This window comes from Pan paniscus, chromosome 12 (genome assembly GCF_029289425.2).
Source record: "Pan paniscus chromosome 12, NHGRI_mPanPan1-v2.0_pri, whole genome shotgun sequence".
Taxonomy (NCBI): domain Eukaryota; kingdom Metazoa; phylum Chordata; class Mammalia; order Primates; family Hominidae; genus Pan; species Pan paniscus.
In genome coordinates, this window is record NC_073261.2 from 56,937,095 (window position 1) to 56,957,847 (window position 20,753).

Genomic DNA, 20,753 nt, shown 5'->3' on the forward strand with positions numbered 1-20,753 from the left:
ATCAACATTTAATGAAAGACATTGGGTGTAATGAGAATCATTGTAGGCTGAGCCAATAGAGATAGATAGAGATAGGTATCTTTAAAGTTTGACCGTGGTGTTTATTTAGAGAGAAGTCTTTAACAGTTGGCCAAAAGTTAGTTTTTACCATGAAGCCAAAAGCAAAATGATCTTTAGTCAGTGGAAACCTGAAGGTATATATCAAAAGCACATCACATTTTTTATCATGATTAGAATAATCCATAATAAATATTTTTCCCAAAGAGATTAACAGCTGTGTTTTGGTATCATTCACATCTTTTTGACATTAATGGAGCATCCTTTTTCAACTTTGATGGAGGAAAATCATGTGAACATGCCATAAAACACTAAATTACCATGGGACCATCTATTTATTTTTTAAAGCATGTTCTTATTGCAGTATCTTAATAACTAGTTTCTCCCCAAAGCAAAAATTATTGATTTTTACTTTATCAAAGGGAGATGGCTTGATATTATCAGGAAGTTGGTATATAGCCAGCAATTCTCAACCAAAAAAAGTATTGATTTGAAAATAGTGCCCTCTTTGCAAGATGTCCTACCTATACTGTGGTGTGCACAGAGTGCCTGAGCTTTTGGTGGGAGGTGGTGGACAGCTAACTTATATGTTTCAAAATCAACGTGTAAGGGTTTGCAAATGTAAAATATTGCTTCTCTAGGGTTTGGTTTTTTTGGGTTTTTTTTGTTTTGGTTTTGGTTTTGGTTTGGTTTTTCTTCTTTGCTTGCTCTGCACATCTAAACCTTAACCCTCTATGTTTTGTACTGAATTCCTATCTCTCCACTTCCAGGTGGGCACTCTAGAAACAGCAGTGGGAGCTCTGAGTCCAGTCTTCCCAACCTAGCCAGGTCTTTACTGCTGGTGGATCAGCTCATAGACCTGTAGCCGTGACCCAGTAGCAGATGCAGTTCTGTAACCTTCATACCGTAAAATACATTTTCATTACGAAGTTATGAAAAAAATGATTTTTTAAAAAAAATTTGCAAATAAGGGGCCCTCCAGCCCTTTTCTCCTACCCCTTGCCTTCTCCTGTAGAAATGATAAGGAAAGAAAATCACTTTGGCCCTCCAGATATTCCTTGGCCAGTTCCTCCTTGTTAGTTTGCTGTGTTTTCTCATTACCCTTCTTCAATAGCATTATCTTAAATCAAGCACTAGATGCCATGAGCTTCACCTCTGCTGGAATCAACTCCACCAAAAGCTTAACTGTAACTGAAACTAGTGAATTGACACTTTTGTCTCGTTCTTGCTAGGAATGGCCTCCCAGTTCAATTCTCCCAACCCCTGTCTCCTTTGGCCAGATGCTGATGAATGTATTTCCCTGTTTTTGCTTTTTATCCTGATGCATTATCATGAGGACATGGCTACTTCAGTTGGTCTTAACTCTAGGCAGTAGCCTGGAGATGGGTGTGTGGTTTAAGAAAGGGTAAAACTTACTGACTGGTAGTATATATTTGAGAAGAGAAATTGAGCCCAGCTCTAGCCAACCAACTTTGACCTTGTTTGATCATAGACTTAGCCAAGGGATTTTACACCCCATGCAACCTGCCCAGCATTCGTCCAGCTTTCTGGCTTCCATTGAACCGTGATTTCTCAGATCTGGAGACGTGACTGCAAGTATTTGAGATCCTTGGATACAATGTGTACGTTATATAAATCCCAAGTATTGCCATTCCTTTTCATGTTAACTGTTCCAAGTGGGATCTCAGAATTAGACCAAAACAAGACAGTGGTGGTAATATGATACCTTTTATTAGAAGACTTTTCACTGGGGTGGGGGTGGGGGGAGGATGGGGAGGGGAAGGAATTGTAGCAGAAACAGATGTATTTTTCTTGTGATTTTTATTTTGAATCAAATATTGTAAATTGTGTATAAATGAAGATGCTGAATAGTTCTGTTTCCACTTGGCATTTCAAGTCTGATATCAGGTGTCTGTACAGGGTTTTGATCTCTTTCCCTTGTATAACTACACAACAATCCTACAGTGTAACATATGGAATCATTTTGAATAGACTTGTGTGCTATAAGCTTTCAGCAGGTCCTCTGTCTCTAGAATAAGCATGTTGTTTATTTTCAGATAATCAGAAATAAGTGTGCTGACAAGCTGGACACAATCTGGGTGTGCCCAGCTTACCTTTCTTTCTGATGTTTAAATTGAAGGCTGCAGCCAATGGAATATGTTCAGCTGGTTTTCCTTGGCTTCCTAGATTAAAAAAATAATAATAAAACAAAGCATAGTTCTTTATTAACTTTAGGATATTGTTCATAAATAAAGGCCCCTGCACTAACATGACAACATGCCTCATGGTCACCCTCTCTATATGTACTTACTCATTAAAGTGTATTTTATTTCCTTATGTGGAAAGCACTTTTATAAAATCACCCTTTTGAAAAGAAGTGGGCACAGAGAACCCCACTCTTGTTCTTTTCCTCTAGTGCCATTGTCCATCATCAAAAGGGAAACTCTTAATCAGATCTGTACAAATAAAATTCCAAGTCCATTTGCTTGTTTTGCTATCTAGTACTTTTGTTTCTTCTTCCTCACATTTGCACTTTACGGGGGAAAAAAGTTTAACAGCAACAACAGCCTATAAAACACTGCATTCTGGAGGGCAAGGTTTGACCCTAGGAATGTGCAAGTAGCCTTTGAAAGGCATTGGAGGAAAAGTCTGAATCTTCCAGCCTTCCTTCTGTCTTTAAATACTTCCCGTGCTGGCTGAAACAAGATGAGCTAGGTAAAGGCCTCTAGTTGAATAACAGACCATTTCCAAAACTGAGAGAGGCACAAGCTTCCTGCCGAGGATTAAAAAGCAAAAGATATCCACGAAGGGCTCTCTGTGGTTGGATAGCAGTGAAAATAGGACTTGGTTTACCCCTTTATGGACAGGAAAATTGCTGCAGGTCAGAATTGTATTCTCTTTCCTGGACATAGAAAGAATGTATAAATTAATGAAGGAAATGTTTATTTTTAAATAAGAATAATGTTTGAGTTCTATGTTTTCATATTTGATTTTTTTCGTATATACATGTTAGAAATATAATGAAATATCTAGTTTCTCAATTTAATTGAAACTATGAAGAGTACAGTTTAGAAATTAGGTATCTCTAAATTGTTCTTTTCATGTATTACCCATAATTACATTGAAATATATTATCTAGTCATTTGGCTCAGTAAAGCTTAATGGAGGCAGTTAATGAAAATGAGCAGACTAGAAGCCAGAGACCGTAGTAGAAGCCTAAGGGAGATAATGACAAGAAATTGTCTTGGGCTTATTTAGAGTAAGGCCTCCTCAAAGGGGAGAACTATTTTTCTGTTAAGGAACACATATGAGTGCTTTGGTAAACGGAGCCTTCCTTGGTTTAGAGCATCATCCCTGAGCTAAAAGAGTTTATTTGAGTTGAGCATAGTGTCCTGGTACCTGTGGAATCATAGCCTGAGCTAGAAAGGGACCTTTGAGACCATCCTCTAGTCCACCATCCTCTTCATTTTACAGGTGTGGGACCTGAGCTGGATTGAACAGGGTCGGGGGAGAAGAGGCCTGGGCAGGACAGGCCACCTGGGATCTCATCCTGGCCCTTGCCAGCCACTGGCTGAGTGACCCTCAGCAGGCACTTCACCTCTCAGAGTTGCTGTTCCTTAGAGTTACACAATGGGTTTGGACTAGATGGTCTTTAAGATTATAGAAATATAGGGTCCTAAGTATATATTATTATATTTAGAAGGGCTATGAAGGATTTATATAATCCTGATGTTCTTCAGTTATCTTCTGTAGTTCCTGCTATTACGGTAGCAGTGTTTACATTTTAAAGAATTATAATGGGCTTTTACTAACTTGCTCTTTCTTGATTATCTGAATAGAAGCCTAAATCATAATCTTAGAGATTTTCCTTTTTAAGTATTACAGAAACACATGCGTGGACACACACCTACCTATTCTAATAAAATGGTATCAGAAGATTTCTTTTTAAATGTATAATCAGGCATCTACCAGTTTAAAACGGGCAAATACTATAAGCATATGTTTCTGATTTGCTTTTATTCCAGCTATGTAAGAGGAGTAACTATAGCAGAAAACATGACAAATTGATTTTTCCCTTTACAACATTCAAATGAGTCCCAATGTTTTCAAAAATACATACCTCAGAGGAGATAAGGCTTAAGTGGACACTTCTAAGTATGATTATAGTTATTATAATTAATGATTTCTTTAGCAGACATATCAGAATTTTGACATCTAATTAAGTGTTGTTCCCCTCAATGTCATCTAGTTTTACTTAAGAAGTTAATACTTATTCTAATGATGCTGCCATCCTTAAAGTTATTTTTGAAACTCCTCTCCTTAGAAATAATATCAAGGAAGGTAATAAGGTATAAGAAAATCAGTTATATTATTTAATTAGTATCACTTTGAGAAAGCATCTGGAAGTATATTCTTTCTTTGTCTACTTTTTCTACTACTCTTGGTTCTGAGTAACATTTAGCCATTTCCAGAAAGCAAATTCAACCCTGTAAGATGAAGAGTGGTTACTGTTGAAGACAGTAAAAAGAATAATCCAGAAAAAATTCTCAGAGAGGACCTTATAATAGAAAGTGAACATGATTAAGACTTAATTTCTGTAATTTTCTGAATAAGGAAACTTCTGTGATTCCTTAGTCTTTAGAATGGTTTAAAACATTGAAAGATATGGGTATTAAAACACCTCTGAAAGAAGTTGTCACTTTGTTCAGTGTTATTTGATATTGGACTTCGCTCTTCCTGAATTAGAATTACACAACTTGGATTGCTAATACTTGTGGAAAAACAAGCCCAAGAAACGAACTACTTTCTCAAGATGTAATATTTGTTTTATTATTAATACTTTGGTTGTTTTGATTACTTATTTCCTACTCTCCTGACAGATAATTGATCAACCAATATAACCTTCCCCAGGTTAGGAACAGTTCTGCCTTCAGCAGTGCTGTGGGAATGAAGGGATCTTTGGGGCTGACAGCCTATGATGTGGAGGGATCTGCACTCAGCTAAATAAATACATGCTATAGATACCTTGGGCCAAAATAAAGTCTCTCTTGATAAGGTTTTTCTGTGATTTCCCAGAGTCCTTAACCTTCTCAGTCTGCAAGATTATCAGGCTCCCATAGCCACTAACTTTGAGCTTTGGGATGAAAATGACAGGATTGCCCAGTGTGCCGGGTTAAGCAAATTAGAGGCTGCCTGGCAGAACAGAAAAACTATCACATGAATATTTAGAATGGAATCTTTCCTGAAACACTCCAGATACTGCAAAGCTATCTTTATTCCTCTCTAAAGGCTATAATTTTAACAACACAAAGTCAGCCTTTTCTTTTTCCACATTAGTAATGTTTCTGAAGTTGGATGTGCTTAGATTTCTTAAATCAGAATGAGTCCCAGAAAATCTATAACAAGAAAACTTTTGCTTCTCCCAGATTTCCTTTCACTAATACGGGATAGGGAGGCTCCTTGGGTAATGCTAACCTATGCAAAGAAGTTACCAAATGGTGGTAGTTGCTAGAATTAAAGACACGTTCTTGGTTCACACTTTGATGTAGTGACCTGAATTTACTCTTTTCCTGTGAGTATTCTACTCTGCCCTATTGCACTCTCCTTTGTCATGTGGATGTGTGTTTATCATAGGTCTTTAATCCGTCCTTCCCAAGAAGACAAAGCATACAGTTGTACATGAAGATATCTTATGCAGTAAAAATGTGAAATTTGAACATTGCTGCACAAGTATTGTATAAAAAAAAAGTCTGTAAAGAACTTTCTTATGTAAACATACAGGGGAATAAAGACTTTTATCTGTTCAAATGGGAGCATGATGTTTAGAGATGCAAATAACTTAAAATAAGTTGCTCTTTTCCTGAGCTGAAAACCCACTTTTTTGCAGAAAGGATTTAATCACAGTATTGAGTGACAATAAGTACCTGGGCACAAGAAAAGTATAGCTACACACTGAGGACATATTAATGAATCATGGCTACCTGAGAGAGTAAAACCCCTGTTTTAGTCTCAAGGAGAATAAGACGCCTGCCAGCCTACACTGGATATGACCAGACTCAGGGTTGTAAAATGGAGCACAGGTTTGCAGCTTCCCTCCTCTAACTTAATCCCTAATATACCCAGGCCAACTTAATTAAACATTTTGTGTTGGCAAGAATAATTTTATCCCCAGTGAGAAAACTCACTCATTTAATTGCCTCCTTGGCCTGAGAGGCACAGCTGGCCATTTTTGGCTTCCATGAGGTCTCTCATTTCCCAGTCTTGGGTTTTAATGCAGCTACCTAATATATGGTGGAACCAAATGCTTAATTTTATTATGTGAGCTAGAAGGTCATGGTAATTATTAGTTTGATGTACGTCTCTTGATTTCCCCAGTTTGGTTCTAAAATTTTACGTTTCAATTGCTGCTGCATTTCCAAGTTCTTGTGAAGGGATATTTTGCTTTCTGTTTACTAACTATATGTGAGAAGGCTTCTTCTCAATGCTCCAAGTCTTTGTTTTCTGTTTTTGGCAAGAATCATATCTTTGATACTCCCTGTAACTGTTCTTTCAGTTTTTATGAAAACTGAAAGTTTTCATAAGGAAACTTATGAAAGGAAAAGTAAACTTCCGGTGTTGTGTGATGTATTTCATTAAGGAATATCCAGCCTGACATTTAAGTCTTCAGATTTTAATTCTGTAGGGAGCATTCTGATGGCCCTCGCTATGTCAATCAGATGGAGTTTCCAGGGGAAACCCATCCTAAATGATTCAGCACTTTGGGTTGCTTTGGAAGTGAATAGGGAGCTGGTGAGGATAGTTGCCAAGTTGTCAGGTATTTTAGGAACTCCTTCTCTTCCCTGAAGCATGTGAGTTCTTGCTGAAATCTACATAATTTGGAGCCTCAAAATAGACTAATATGGAGTTACCCATATTGAAAGTGTCAACGTGCCTAACCTGGCACACAGTCCTACATCAGAGCAAGAAAAAGAAGTATGTTTTGACTTCTTGCTTAATTTTATGTGTGAAACCAAAATAAAAAGAGGCATGATCCAGTTTGAGGGAATTATAACAAAACCCTACCTTAGGCTCCATGATAAGTAAGACCCTGTGCAGACTATGAAGCCAGGCCCTGGGCTTTAGCCCCTGAGGTACAACAGGCAGTGTTTACTGAGCTCTACGGCCACAGGGTATCTGCTATGACCTGCCATTGGCTACCAAAGGAACTGGGTCAAGGCATGTGGTTAGGTTAGTATAAATCCTTCAATGCTAGTAGAGAGACTGCTTCAAACACGTTTTCTTGTTGACACAATGCTACCTTCATATAAAGGAACTGTTCACCCTGAAAACACATTTTCCCTGTAAGAACACATTCACATACTCAAAAAAAGACTTCTATCTGCCAACAAGATTTAATGGTTACCTTCTGGTTCTAGTATATTTGGAATTTATCCTTCTCTCGACTACCTTGTTTCTGGTGCTACCACCACCAGAATTCCTTAAGGGAATGTGGAGGTCTGGGCTTCCCCCATATTCTCTGGCATTTCTTTGCCCTTCAGAGTGCCAGGCCTGGAGAGTTGCAAAGTGTGGTTGCTCTCCGCCTCAGCCACACTGTACCTCCTCTAACAAGAATAGAAAGGTTAAGGGACTTGGCCTTCTCAGGACAACCCTTTAAAGGTACTTTTCCATTCCTACAAAGCCTGTTGATGCTGAAAGAAAGATAGGAAATAGCTCTTGTCCTTGTTTTGAAGGACAGGAGACTAATTTTCCCTTCAAACTTGATATTCTGGTGTTTTTGTGACTGTTTTTGTAAATTATTCAAAGTTGTTGGAATTTTAAGTCTGGTTTTCCCACTACTCATCATGAAGGTCATAGAATATGCTCTGAGTTGGAAGGTTTTCCAAATGGGTTCTTGACCAAAAACCCACCTTTTAACAAATAATTTTGATGGGTTAGACATGTTCTTCCATCCTCTCCAACTCTGAATATGGGCACATACACACACCCCTTGGTAGTTCCTAGTTCTCAAAATGTAATCTAGCACTTCAGGCATCCAAAGTGCCCCTGGTTCCATAGATAGCTGCTTTTTTGCCAGTCTCTGTGCACAAATTGTTTTAACTGAATTCAGTTTAAATTTCCAAAAAACACTGACTCTGTTCAAACTAGTGTTCATTGGATTATTGACCTGTATGATGCCAGAGTTGGTCACTGGCTTGACTAAGTTTTCCATTTTTTTTTCCCTAAGAGATATTTTGCTCTCCTGCAGAACAAGCTTAATAACATCAACTTTCAAGGTAGTTTTGGAAGATGAGAAATTGTGCTTTTGTTTTGGCAACTGAAAACTTTGTCCAACTGATACTATGTGAGGAAGGTGGTTCAAGGAGTTTTAGGGCCCTCTTGTCCTTCTTTAAGGCTCTGCAAACCTTATTTTGGAAAACTTATTTTTCTCCCTTTTATTTGAATTTCCTCCCAGAAATTATCATCTTGGTATCACTGAGACAAAGCTAATATCAGTTTACTTGCCTGAGAAATTAGGATTATGTCTGTCCACATAAATTGCAAGGGAGAAGGTATTATGTTTATTTCCTGTCCGCTGACTGATGCTTTCGTATCACCATGTCGCTGCACATACTAAAATTATAATACAAGGAAAAATTTATTCTTTTCAAAATCTTATTCTTCAAATACTATTCAGAAAGCCATTTGGCACCAGTACAGAATTTAACTTAACGCCCCAATCTGGAATTCACTGAATGCATTCAAACTGTTAGAAAGGAAAATAAAAATGGAGGACAAACACATTTTTGTTCTGTTTCTGAAAACAATATTTAAGGTCAGAACTGTTTAAAAAGAAGCACTGCTAAAAAGTTATAGGATTCAGAGAAACATAGTATTTTTGTACAGTATCTTATAAAATGTTCAGACCTCTCTCTACATTCTCTTTACAATGTAATGTCTCTAAGTGACTGGTTTCCCAATAAACTGATTTTAATGCCTCTTCTGCTGTGGTCTGTGTGCTTAATTCATGCAGAAACTTTAGCAGGGGATAATTTTTGGCAGAAATTTCTGCTAGCTAATGGTTTGCATAGGAGGGGAGAGGGTCAGTATGGGAAGGGGATCATTGAGTTCCATCTCTACAGAGGTTCTGGGTCACCTATGGCTCCAAATCATTGTATCTAATATTCTTATCCTGGTGGGTTGGGAAACTCCAGTAGTATCTCTTTACTGAGCCCATGATGAAATGATACCTTTACCCCCAACCACCCTTTCTCTGGATTCTTCTTGCTTAGTTACATATGCCTTTTTCCTGCCCTCTTGCTAACATGTGCCCAATGACATACTTCTAACCTGCTAATATTTCTTGGAAGGTAAGCTCTCTTGCATTCTGATAATTGTCTATTTGATTTTAAAAGCCAGAGCACCCTGAGGCACCTCTACCTAGATAGAAATAGACTAGTATATTGGAGTTTGCTAATGCTTCTGTAATGGCCCATGCATTTTACTCCTTCTGCTTAAAGAACTTTATGGCAGATTCATTTAAGCAGAGGAGATCTTTATGAACTTAGAAGACTGAAAACAAAATTCTGGGGCAACTCCAGCTGAAGGTGATTTATTTGGTCTGATTTTGATGCTGTAGGCTCCCCTCAGAAGGTACCTTCAGTATTTGTATTTTGGGCACTCGTATGCTCTTTGAGTAGTGCTTATGATGTAAGTCATCAGGTAAACTTGCATTTATCAAGCAGCCACATTCTGCTGCTTTTCAGAGAGTTTGTCCCTCTGCATGTGGCACAGATGACCACATGCCAGATTCTGAATTGAGTCATCCCCAGACAGTGTTTCTACATAATCCAAAACTGTCATGGTATATGTGGAGATGAATGACTGGGTTTGTTTTCATTCCATAATGAGCCAGTGCCAGGTAGAGCATGTGTCCGTGCCTGGCCCTGTGTGTAGGAGCATTGCATAGTTACGCTGAATGTCTGTGTGCCTAACATCTTCATCTCCTTTCCTGTACGTCGTGCCTATCATGTTCCAAAACGTGAGACAGTGGTTGGTTGTGTTCCAGTTTGTGTGCAGTTTCCTTGCCTGACTTTTATTTTTATGTTTTTCCTTTTGCATTTTCAACATCTATTATTTGGTCCCACAATGTTTTTGCCGCGGGTTGACCATTAAATGTTCCAAATAGGGTTGAATTGACCTACACATTAATTCTGCATTTTATGCTTTTCTAGGTCTCCAGAGAGAGTCCAATCCCTGTCCTGTAATAACTGTAGAGCACTTTAAAGAATCACTGGGCATTAAAGGCCTTCCGCTGTATCCAGACCCCTCCAGAGTACCTGGCACAAAGACTCAGAACAACTTAGAATCTGACTACTTGGCCAGAGATGGCCCTTCAAGCAACAGCTCATTCCACAGCAGCGAAGAGGAAGGGACTGACCTTGAAGGAGACATGCTGGACTGCAGTGGGTCTCGGCCTCTCCTTATGGAGTCTGAAGAAGAAGATGAGAGCTGCAGACCCCCCCCGGGGAAGCTGGGAGGAGCCGTTCCATTCGCTCCACCAGAAGTCTCTCCTGAGCAAGCAAAGACAGTGCAAGGTGGGAGAAAGAACCAGTTTCAAGCCTTCACACAGCCAGCCACTGATGGGCTCAGTGAGCCAGATGTTTTCGCCATAGCTCCCTTCAGGAGCTCAAGGGTTCCAAATGATGACATGGACATTTTCTCCAAAGCCCCATTTGTCTCCAAGAGCAGTATGGCTCCTTCCCAGCCAGAGGAGTCAGACGTGTTTTTGAGAGCTCCTTTCACTAAGAAGAAAAGCATGGAGGAGTTAACAGTTATCCAGAGCACCTCCCAGGAGCTGCCTGCACAGACCGGTCTCCTCAGTCAGACAGGTGATGTCCCCCTGCCCGCGGGCCGTGAGAGAGCTGTGTACACCTCTGTCCAAGCTCAGTATTCCACAGCTGGTTTTGTGCAACAGTCTAACCTCCTGTCCCATTCTGTACAAGCAGCAGACCATCCGGACAGCATCTCTCCCAGGGGATCCTGCCTGGAATCTGGGGGTCATTCTAATGACAGAAACAAAGGACCTCAGCTCCAGAAAGAAGCTGTCTCAGGCCCCATGGCTGGCAAACCATTCCGCCCCCAGTCCTTATCCAAGTATTCCCGTCACTATAGCCCAGAAGACGAGCCAAGTCCAGAAGCCCAGCCCATTGCTGCCTACAAAATTGTTTCACAAACCAACAAGCAGTCGATAGCTGGGTCTGTTTCTATCACATCCCTTTCCTCCAGGACTACGGAGCTGCCAGCTGCTGATCCATTTGCTCTAGCACCCTTCCCTTCAAAATCAGGCAAGAAACCCTAGGAGCAAAACCTGAGCCTCAAGCCTCTTGTCTCTATCCCACCCTCAATACCCGCCACGGCACTCCCAGCTGAGCCTTCTGAAGAAGAAATATTATCAGTTCTTATATTTCAATTCCCTGCGTCAGAGCAGAATTTCTTGAGTCAACAAACTCAGTTGCAGTGATATTTAGTTGAAGCCCCTTTAAGTTATGTTCGTTTTGTTTGTTTGTTTGTTTGTTTATATTGATTTCTGGACTTGGAGGCATTTTCATCTCCTTCACAGAGGTCATCCACTTCCACCAAGAACTCGGCTTTCCCCCCGCCCCACCCACAGAAACTGTTTAAATCCTGAAATACTTCTTCACCCCAATCCCAAAGGGGCCCTATTGTTGCTAGTTTTAATTCCTGTAGCTCCTGTTCTAAGTCATGCCCATCGAAGAATCAAGATTAGTCCCTCCACTAAATCAAGATTTAGTACTCTTGAAAAGGGGAGATGTCTGGAAAGAAGAGCAAGATAAAAACCCTGCACATCAACAGGAAGTATAATCCTGCAGTTACTAATCATTCCTGTAGAAGCAGCAGCTCTAGGAGTCTCCAGATCTGATTCTCGGTCTGTGTGCAAGCCAGGCTGGCTCTCGTGCGTGACTGTCTATGGGTGTGGAATGTACGTCAGAGCCTGTGTAGAGATACAGGCAGATGGGCTAACTCCTCATGTCTAGTCATGCTGGCAGGGCTTTCCCCACATCCATGCTTTTGAAATTAGTGTGAGTGTACAGGTTTGTGTGTGCATGTATACGTGTGTGTGCACAGGAAGCATTTCCACTTGAGGGAAATCCTGCCCCATCATGCCTACCTCCACAATGAAATCACTCGTTTTTTGGTGTTTGTTCGCCTAACTGACTTGAACCCCATTTTATTTATTTAGTTTTTTTCTCATGGCAAAGTAGAATACGTTGGAAGGTGTGGGGAAATCCTGCTGGAACTGATGTTTCAGAGTAAATTTTTTTTCTCTCCGGAATTTCTTGTTTTGCTATTAACAAATTATATTTACCTGATTATGAAAAATTAATTTTCCTTATACATTTTCCCCTTACAACACTAGAAAAGAGCACCTTGTTACAGTTCCGGCCTCTGAGTATGTGGGCTAAATGCCAGCATTAGGGAATTCATTAATCATGAGACTAGGCTACAAACTAGGCTTGCTTGTTTTGGGGTTGTTTTGTTGTTGTTGTTGTTGTTGTTTCCAAATCTCTACTGCCTTTTGAGGAAATGTAAATCTGAGACATGGAAATAAGTGTTTGGGAGAATGGAAAAGAGCTGAATCAGGTAGGCATGAAAACTTTTACATTCTCTATCCTCTTTAGATGTTGAAATAGGCCAGACAGGTTAACTGATGTTTTTTAAAGTTGTCTTTTATTTCTGGAAAGATCTGACTTATTCCTAGCTTTTTTCATACCCTTTATTATTAGTGCCTTAAAATAAAGCTGGCCAGGTGCAGTGCCACACACCTGTAATACCAGCATTTTGGAAGGCTGAGGCGGGAGGATCAGTTGAGCCCAGGAAGTTCAAGACCAACTCTGGCAACACAGCGAGACCCTGTCCCTTCAAAAAATAAATAAAAAAATAGGCTGGGCATGGTGGCTCACACCTGTAATCCCAGCACTTTGGGAGGCCAAGGTGGGCAGATCACAAGGTCAGGAGTTTGAGACCAGCCTGGCCAACATGGTGAAACCCCATCTCTACTAAAAATACAAAAAATTAGCTGGACATGGTGGTGCACACCTGTAGTCCCAGCTACTCAGGAGGCTGAGGCAGGAGAATCGCTTGAACCCGGGAGGCAGAGGTTGCAGTGAGCAGAGATTGCGCCACTGCACTCTGGCCTGGGCAACAGAGCGAGTCTAAAAAATAAAATTAAATAAAATAATGAAAAAAATTAGCTGGATATGGTGACATATGCCTGTAGCTACTCAGGAGGCTGAGCTGGAAGGATCACTTGAGCCCAGGAGTTTGAGGCTGCAGTGAGTTGTGAGTCCAGCCTGGGTGACAGAGTGAGACACTGTCTCCAAAAATATAATAATAAAAATAAAGCCTGTATCTCAATGGGAAGATTTCTGCTAAGGCAGTTCAACTCACTGGAAAGAACTGCTGCATTAGGTTTCAACTTTAATGCTTTCTGTTACTTCTAGTAAAGGTTAAGTGATTTTTCCATTAGCTGTAGAAGTTTGGAGAGCTATTTACCAAGCCAGATCAATGATTTTAAAATTATTGGAAATTCATCTGAGAATCAAGTCTGAATGCCCAATTCTATTGCGGTTGATTAGGTGTGATATTCTTTAAAGTTCAGGAATATTGGCAGTAAAAAATGAGCAGCTACTTTTCAACACTTTGTCCTTTTTTGGTGGTCTCTGCCTATTTCAAATGTCCTGATCAAAAGATAAATAATTGGCACTGTGCCAAGGTTTGGTTTTGCAACTAAGGTTTCAACTGTGCCAGAAACCTATGTCCTTCACTTTGGTGGATGCTAAATGTTATTCTAAGAATATGCTTTTTCCCAGTTCTCCTTTCTGATTTTTATGTATTAGTGGATGCAAAATTGTCTTTCTAGTTGAATGAATAATTTCGGCTAATGCACGTGGAACTTTGCACCCCAGATTCTTCCCATGGTCATTATCAAGTGAAGCCCTCAAAAACATGAGCGAAGAGCCTAGAAATATTCAGGGAGATTTCTCACCCCAACTCAGAATTTTTTTTTTTTTTCAAGACAGCGTCTTGCTCTGTCGCTCAGGCGGGAGTGCAGTGGTGTGATCTCGGCTCACTGCAACCTCCATTTTCCGAGTTCAAGCGATTCTGCCTCAGCCTCCCGAGTAGCTGGGATTACAGGCACACACCACCATGCCTGGCTAATTTTTGTATTCTTAGTAGAGATGGGGTTTCACCACGTTGGCCAGGTTGGTCTTGAACTCTTGACCTTGTGATCCACCCACCTTGGCTTCCCAAAGTGCTAGGATTACAGGCGTGAGCCACCGCACCTGGCCCAGAAATTCTTTTTTTTTTTTTTAAATTATTATTATACTTGAAGTTTTAGGGTACATGTGCACAATGTGCAGGTTAGTTACATATGTATACATGTGCCATGCTGGTGTGCTGCACCCATTAACTCGTCATTTAGCATTAGGTATATCTCCTAATGCTATCCCGCCCCCCTCCCCCCACCCCACAACAGTCCCCAGAGTGTGATGTTCCCCTTCCTGTGTCCATGTGTTCTCTTTGTTCAATTCCCACCTATGAGTGAGAACATGCGGTGTTTGGTTCAGAAATTCTTAAAGTAAGAGATCATTCTAATTCCCCTTTCCAAATATTCAGGATTATCTCTGTAACAGCCCAGCAAAATGTTTTTCCTTTGGTTATTTGATAATTCCCTTCTAATCAAGTGACTATTTTAATTCTCAAGGTGCAAATCAGGATAAAATCATGGTGATTTTACTACATAGTTGAATACTTCGTCAAGCATGAGCTTGTATCCTTTTTAAATTTTTCACTGGAGGCCAGGCGCGGTGGCTCACGCTTGTAATCCCAGCACTTTGGGAGGCCGAGGTGGGTGGATCACTTGAGGGTAGGAGTTTGAGACCAGCCTGGCCAACATGGTGAAACCCTGTCTCTACTAAAAATACAAAAAGTAGCTGGGCGTGATGGCACGCACCTGTAGTCCCAGTTACTAGGGAGGCTGAGGCAGAATTGCTTGACCCAGGGAGGCAGACTTTGCAGTGAGCCAAGATTGTGTCATTGCACTCCAGCCTGGGCGAGAAGAGCAAAACTCCGCCTCAAAAAAAAAAAAAAAAAAAAAAAATTGTCACTGGAGACATGATGGGTGGAGACTCTACATACCTTCTTTGAATACAGAAACAGATGCAAACACATGCAAATTACTTTTTTTTTTTTTGGTGATGCATGAAAAAACTTTGACTTGTGGATTACATTAATTATTAGTAACAGTTAGATTCTGCCGACTTGTATTACAGTAGGGTCTTATTTCCTTAAAGAGAAAAAAAATACAGTCATGCCCCGCTTAATGATGAGGGAGACATTCAGAGAAATGCATCCTTAGGTGATTTTGTCATTGTGTGAACATCACAGAGTGTACTTAACACAAACCTAGATGGCACGGCCTACTACCTACCTAGGCTATATGGTCCAGCCTGTTGCTCCTGGGCTACAAACCTGTACAGCATGTTACTGTACTGAATACTGTAGGCAGTTGTAACACAATGGTAAGTATTTCTGTATCCAAACATTTTAGACATAGAAAAGGTACAGTAAAAATATGGTATAATCTTATGGGACCATCATGGTATATGTGGTCCATCATTGATGGAATCGTTTTTATGCAGCACATGACTGTATATAATCAACAAACAACTCTACTTTCTTGTTTTCGTTTGTTGTGTTTTTGCTTTACACATTTGATAGGGAACATAGAAGTTGTGACCTTCATTTCAGTGGAAAGCATTGAGCCAGAATATATTTATTCCTAAACCATCGAGCCACACATGCATTGATGAACCTTGAAAGAATCCACAGTAATTGACTAACAGGCAGTATTGAATGAAAGATGTCATATGTGGTGAAAAATATTTAATATATCAGTTTCTTGGGCTCACATACAGCCCTTTAGTTGCAAGTACTTGGTTAGATTAGAAAATGGGATGAACACAATTTGATGCTGAAGCAGCTGCTGAGCAGCACCCAGGGAGTCTAGGTCATACGCCCTATATTGTTTTCGGCCCACTTATTGTTGAGTTGAAAAGTCTCATATTTGTAGACTAGAGTGTATGTGTTTACAGGCCCATGTTGTATCTGAGTTTTCTCTGGCAACTAAGATCTCTTTCTAAACGTTCTAGAAAGATACTGGTATCTTACTGGCCCATTATTTATTTAGTAAGTTTTAGAATACATGTACATCAGTGTTTTCAACTACTTGGTGGACATTTCACTGATGCATAATGAAAGTAGCAGATTATAATCATCAGAGTGATCTGACAAGGAAATTCTGTATTTGCTTCCATAAAGAAAAATAATCAAAACATATATCAGATATAATATATGCAGTATATCACATAGGAAATTTTATTTTAGGAAATTAGAGAACGATGCTACTCAGTTCATTCTCTAGCAGGAAGAATACAGCTTAAAAATCACTTGGGTCCCTTTAATAAAGAAAAGTGTGATTCTGTGTTGTGTGTTTGGAACTGAAATTGGAGAACACGTACCAGTCGACTGTGAAATGGTTGCTGGATAAAACCACAGATGTGGTTTTATCCGAGAAATGTGGGACTGAAATTATTTTGATGAGAGGTACATAAGAGAGCTGCAGAAAAGACTGTAGCTTCTGAGGAGGCAGGAGTACCTTGTTAATATCCAAACCACCCCTGAGTTCTAATGTTCCAACTCCACCTAAACGAGGAATTGGAAACTTTAAATGGAATTATCTAATTTAAATTCTTAGTTTTTTCTTTGTCTTTCTCAGCTGATACTTGTAGTTTTGTTTTGTTTTTTAACCACCAAGAACACTTGCAAGTTTGTTACTGAAAACATCACTAAAGGAAAAGAAGAGTTTCAAAATGCTTGAAAAGTAGTATGTGGTTGGGAATTGTTTTCGTTCAAGTCCCTGGAAGTCCTCTTGGCTTAGCTCCCTTGTTCCTGTTCCCACTTCATTTCCTTACTTAACATTCCCCTATTTTGAGCATGTCAATAAGTGCATGATGAATGGCACAGTTGAATGATCATGTTAACTTTAATTGCTTCCTTTGTTGCTGTAAACAGTTTCTTGTTAAGTTTCAGCCAAGTCTGTGACAATCTCACCAAATAAGAATGAAATGGGCGGGGTGTGGTGGCTCACACTTGGAATCCCAGCACTCTGGGAGGCTGTGGTGGGCAGATCGCTTGAGCTCATGAGTTCAAGACCAACCTGGGCAACATGGCAAAACCTTGTCTCTACAAAAAATACAAAAATTAGCCAGGCATGGTGGTGCACACCTGTAGTCCCAGCTACTTGGGAGGCTTAGGTGGGAGGATGGCTTGAGCACGGGAGGCAGAGGTTGCACTAAGCCAAGATCGTGTCACTGCACTCCAGCCCAGGCAATAGAGCCAGACCCTGTCTCAAAAAAACAAAACAAACAAAACATGAATGAATGAAATGGCTCACCTTCCCTATTATAAACTAGAAGAAAGGATGAAGGAAGGTTGGCAGGACCCCAGCCTTACTCTGTAGTGAAAACCCAGAGGTACCTTTCCCGGAATGCAGGGTCAAGTTTATGTGTGAAGGGACGCTAGAATAGCTGGTAAAAATGGCTACATGTTAACCATTCTTGACTTAGTCCAGTATTCCCATAATTTGTAATTCCATAAATTTATTCTCAGCTGTCTCCCAGCCATTTCTAATAGAAGGATGTGTACCCCAGTTTTGACAATGTTCTTGAAATCAAGTTAGTGTTACCTGCATTGCATTATAATGGAACTATATGTACATGTTAAAGGGATCCGTTTGATTCCTTTTGGCAAGGAATTGCAAAAATAGTTTTTACCAATACCAGTTAAAATAGGATAGGTTAGACTTTGGGGGCAGGGTGAGACAGTGCAGCCTTTTCACTCTGAAATGGCAAATCAGCTGTACTCTTTGAGTCTACCAGAGATTCCTATTTGAGTGTGAATGGGGTGTGTGTGTCTGTGTGTGTGCTCATTCATCTTCATGCTTTCTTCCATGGTGTTAATTCAAGCTCTCCTAATAAAGGTATCCAAAGAGTACTGAGAAGTGACCATAGGTATTTGGCATGAGTAAATGTAGTTCCTTTTGCCAAAAACTCTCAAAAGTTACAACTGGAGTTCTTTGCGATAAAAGGTTGGGGAAATCAGCCATGGCTTTAGCCTTGTTCCCAAGTACACATCTTCTTATCCACAAGGATGAAACTGTGTAGGGCTCACCCTGAGGGCTCATGTGTGGCATTGAGAGGGTAGCAGTGACCAGAACACCACAAGGCCCACAAGATGTTTTGAATGAGGGAACATTTAATGTCATTTGTTAGGAGATAGAAACCAAATAATAAAGGACAAGGACCACGTTTATTCCGTGGAGAAGAGGTGAACTCCCTCTGCTGACTATTTGGAATGGACTGAATGAGGAGGTCTCCCCAGCCAGAAGGAGTATTGAGGTCATCAGGCCTCAGAAAACAATGTACACATAATCTCGGGCTGTGAACAAGAGAAAGGAGGGGGGGAAACATGAAAGTCAATCTTAACAATTTTTGCAATACCTCTTATTTGCAGACCATTGGATTTATGTTATTGCACTCTCGGTGTGATTTATCGTATGTATCTGATAGGTTTTATGAATTGTTTTGAGTTGTAAACTCCTATACCCTTTATTAAAATGGACCTAATTAAGTGATTTATGCTTTGTGCAATTTCTTAAATCAGATCTCTCTAGGATTGAAGGGATCCATAGGTATCTTTCACTTAGTGTGAAGCCTAGTAGTATACTTTTATATTCCTGAAGAGAGACCAGCATTAACATAAAGAGAGAAGTCTTAGGAAAAAATATACCTAAGAATTATTTTTAAAATTCATACTGTGAAGGAGAATCTGCCTGCCTATTTCCTCTCCAAATTTCAGAAAATAACACAGAGTGCTATTTGCCTGAACTTTAATGAGCTTGACTTTGTTATGATTCAGGGAGAACTGGTTACACCTCTGCTGAGTTTGCAGAGGTGACGTTTGAAGAAGACCCAGGAATCCAAAGAGTTCTGGTATTATATGCATGAATGAAGCCAAAGTTGCCTACTTCTGAAAATTTAAGGCCTAAACATACACCCCACCAAATTCTACCATGTGAAGTTCTTACGTTTTTCCTATTTCAAGTTAACATTAAGCAAAAGCACAGTCTTTTTTATGTGTGCCTCCGCAGTTGCTCTGGGGGAAGCCCTTTTCAGACTGTCCGTGAGCCTTCTGCTAAGGTGTGCCCTGCCTTCCATGTAGGGAACACAGGAATAGCAAACACAAGCTCCCACAGGTGGACTCTGCATTCACTTTGTGTCTCACTTTTGCCCCTGAGGCTGGTTGGCAATAGACCAAGGAGGTGCCCTTATATCACCCCTTAACACCCAAGTAGGAGGAACCAGGGTGAGACCCCAGGGCAAAGCCATGAGCAGGTGGTTTAGATCTGCTTCTCTAGATTTAAGTCAAAGTTCTTTCCCCCTCTCCTCTTATGTATTTTTCCTTGAGTTCCTCTTTTCTTATATTTCAGTAGTAAGATCTAGAGGGCTTAGCTTAGCATGTCAGTTTACATGGAAGGAGACCAAGTAGTCCCTCAACCTGCTGTTATATGAGCTTAGCCTAGGGGCCCAAAAAGAGACATATTCCCTTCAGAATGCAGCCCAGGTGTGGACATGGATGAAGAATTAATGGGAGAAGCACTTGGGCATATTTGAATGCTCAAGCAGCTAAGCTCAGCAGCAGAGGAGAAACAATCTGTAGAGAAGGAACAGATGAAGGAATAAGAGAGTGAAAAGTAAATGGACAACAAGCACACCTAGCACTCAGTCATAGTTTTTAAATACCATTCTCTAACAAAAAGAGCCAGGGCTCCATGGAAAAATGGCTGATTCTAGGGCTGGAGCAGGAAATATACAAGATGAACCAGGAGCATCTTGTAGTGTAGTGTCAGAAGGTTAAAAAGGGCTTTAAAAAAAAAATGGGGGCCAGGTGTGGTGGCTTATGCCTGTAATCCCAGCAGTTCGGGAGGCTGAGGTAGGTGGCCGAGGGGGGTGGATCTCTTGAGGTCAGGAGTTCGAGACCAGCCTGGCCAACATGGTGAAACCCTGTCTCTACTAAAAATACAAAATAGCCAGGCGTGGTGGCGTGCACCTGTGATTCCAGCTTCTCGGGAGGCTGAGGCAGGAGAATCGCTTGAACCCAGGAGGCGAAGGTTGCAGTGAGCCAAGATTGTGCCACTGCATTCCAGCCAATATATATATTGGCCAGGCATGGTGGCTCACTTCTGTAATCCTAGCATAGAGGAGGCCAAGACGGGAGAATCATTTGAGGCTAGGCATTCGAGACCAGCCTGGGCAACACAGTGAGACCCCATCGCTACCAAAAAAAAAAAAAAAAGAAGTCACAGGAACACAAGAGCCAACCTGAAAGAACTCCCATGGTCAAAGCTAGAACAAACTGAGCAATAAAATAAACACTGTATTATTAGATGATAACACATAGGATAAACATCCATGAGCCCATACTGATATAAAAAATGATTGAATAAACAGGATAAATGGGGAAGAAAAACAAATCTCTCACACAGAATTTCAATTAATCTATTATTAGATTAT

The 20,753-nt window shown here is 40.4% G+C and overlaps 1 protein-coding gene across 12 annotated transcripts in view; it reads left to right on the top strand.

Moving 5' to 3' along the window:
• Positions 1-20,538, top strand: part of AAK1 (AP2 associated kinase 1) — a 187,664-nt gene extending 167,126 nt beyond the window's left edge. For 10 of the 12 annotated variants that reach the window (XM_034953310.2, XM_034953311.3, XM_008956342.4 and 7 more), the window contains one exon: positions 10,269-20,538. In XM_034953310.2, coding sequence (XP_034809201.2) covers positions 10,269-11,395 — 1,127 coding nt within the window. In that variant the 3' untranslated portion in view covers positions 11,396-20,538. Of the gene's footprint in view, positions 1-827; positions 9,036-10,268 lie in introns of those variants that run through there. The other 2 variants (XM_003830929.6, XM_008956345.5) reach the window with 1 other exon arrangement.
• Positions 20,539-20,753: the final 215 nt, after the last annotated feature.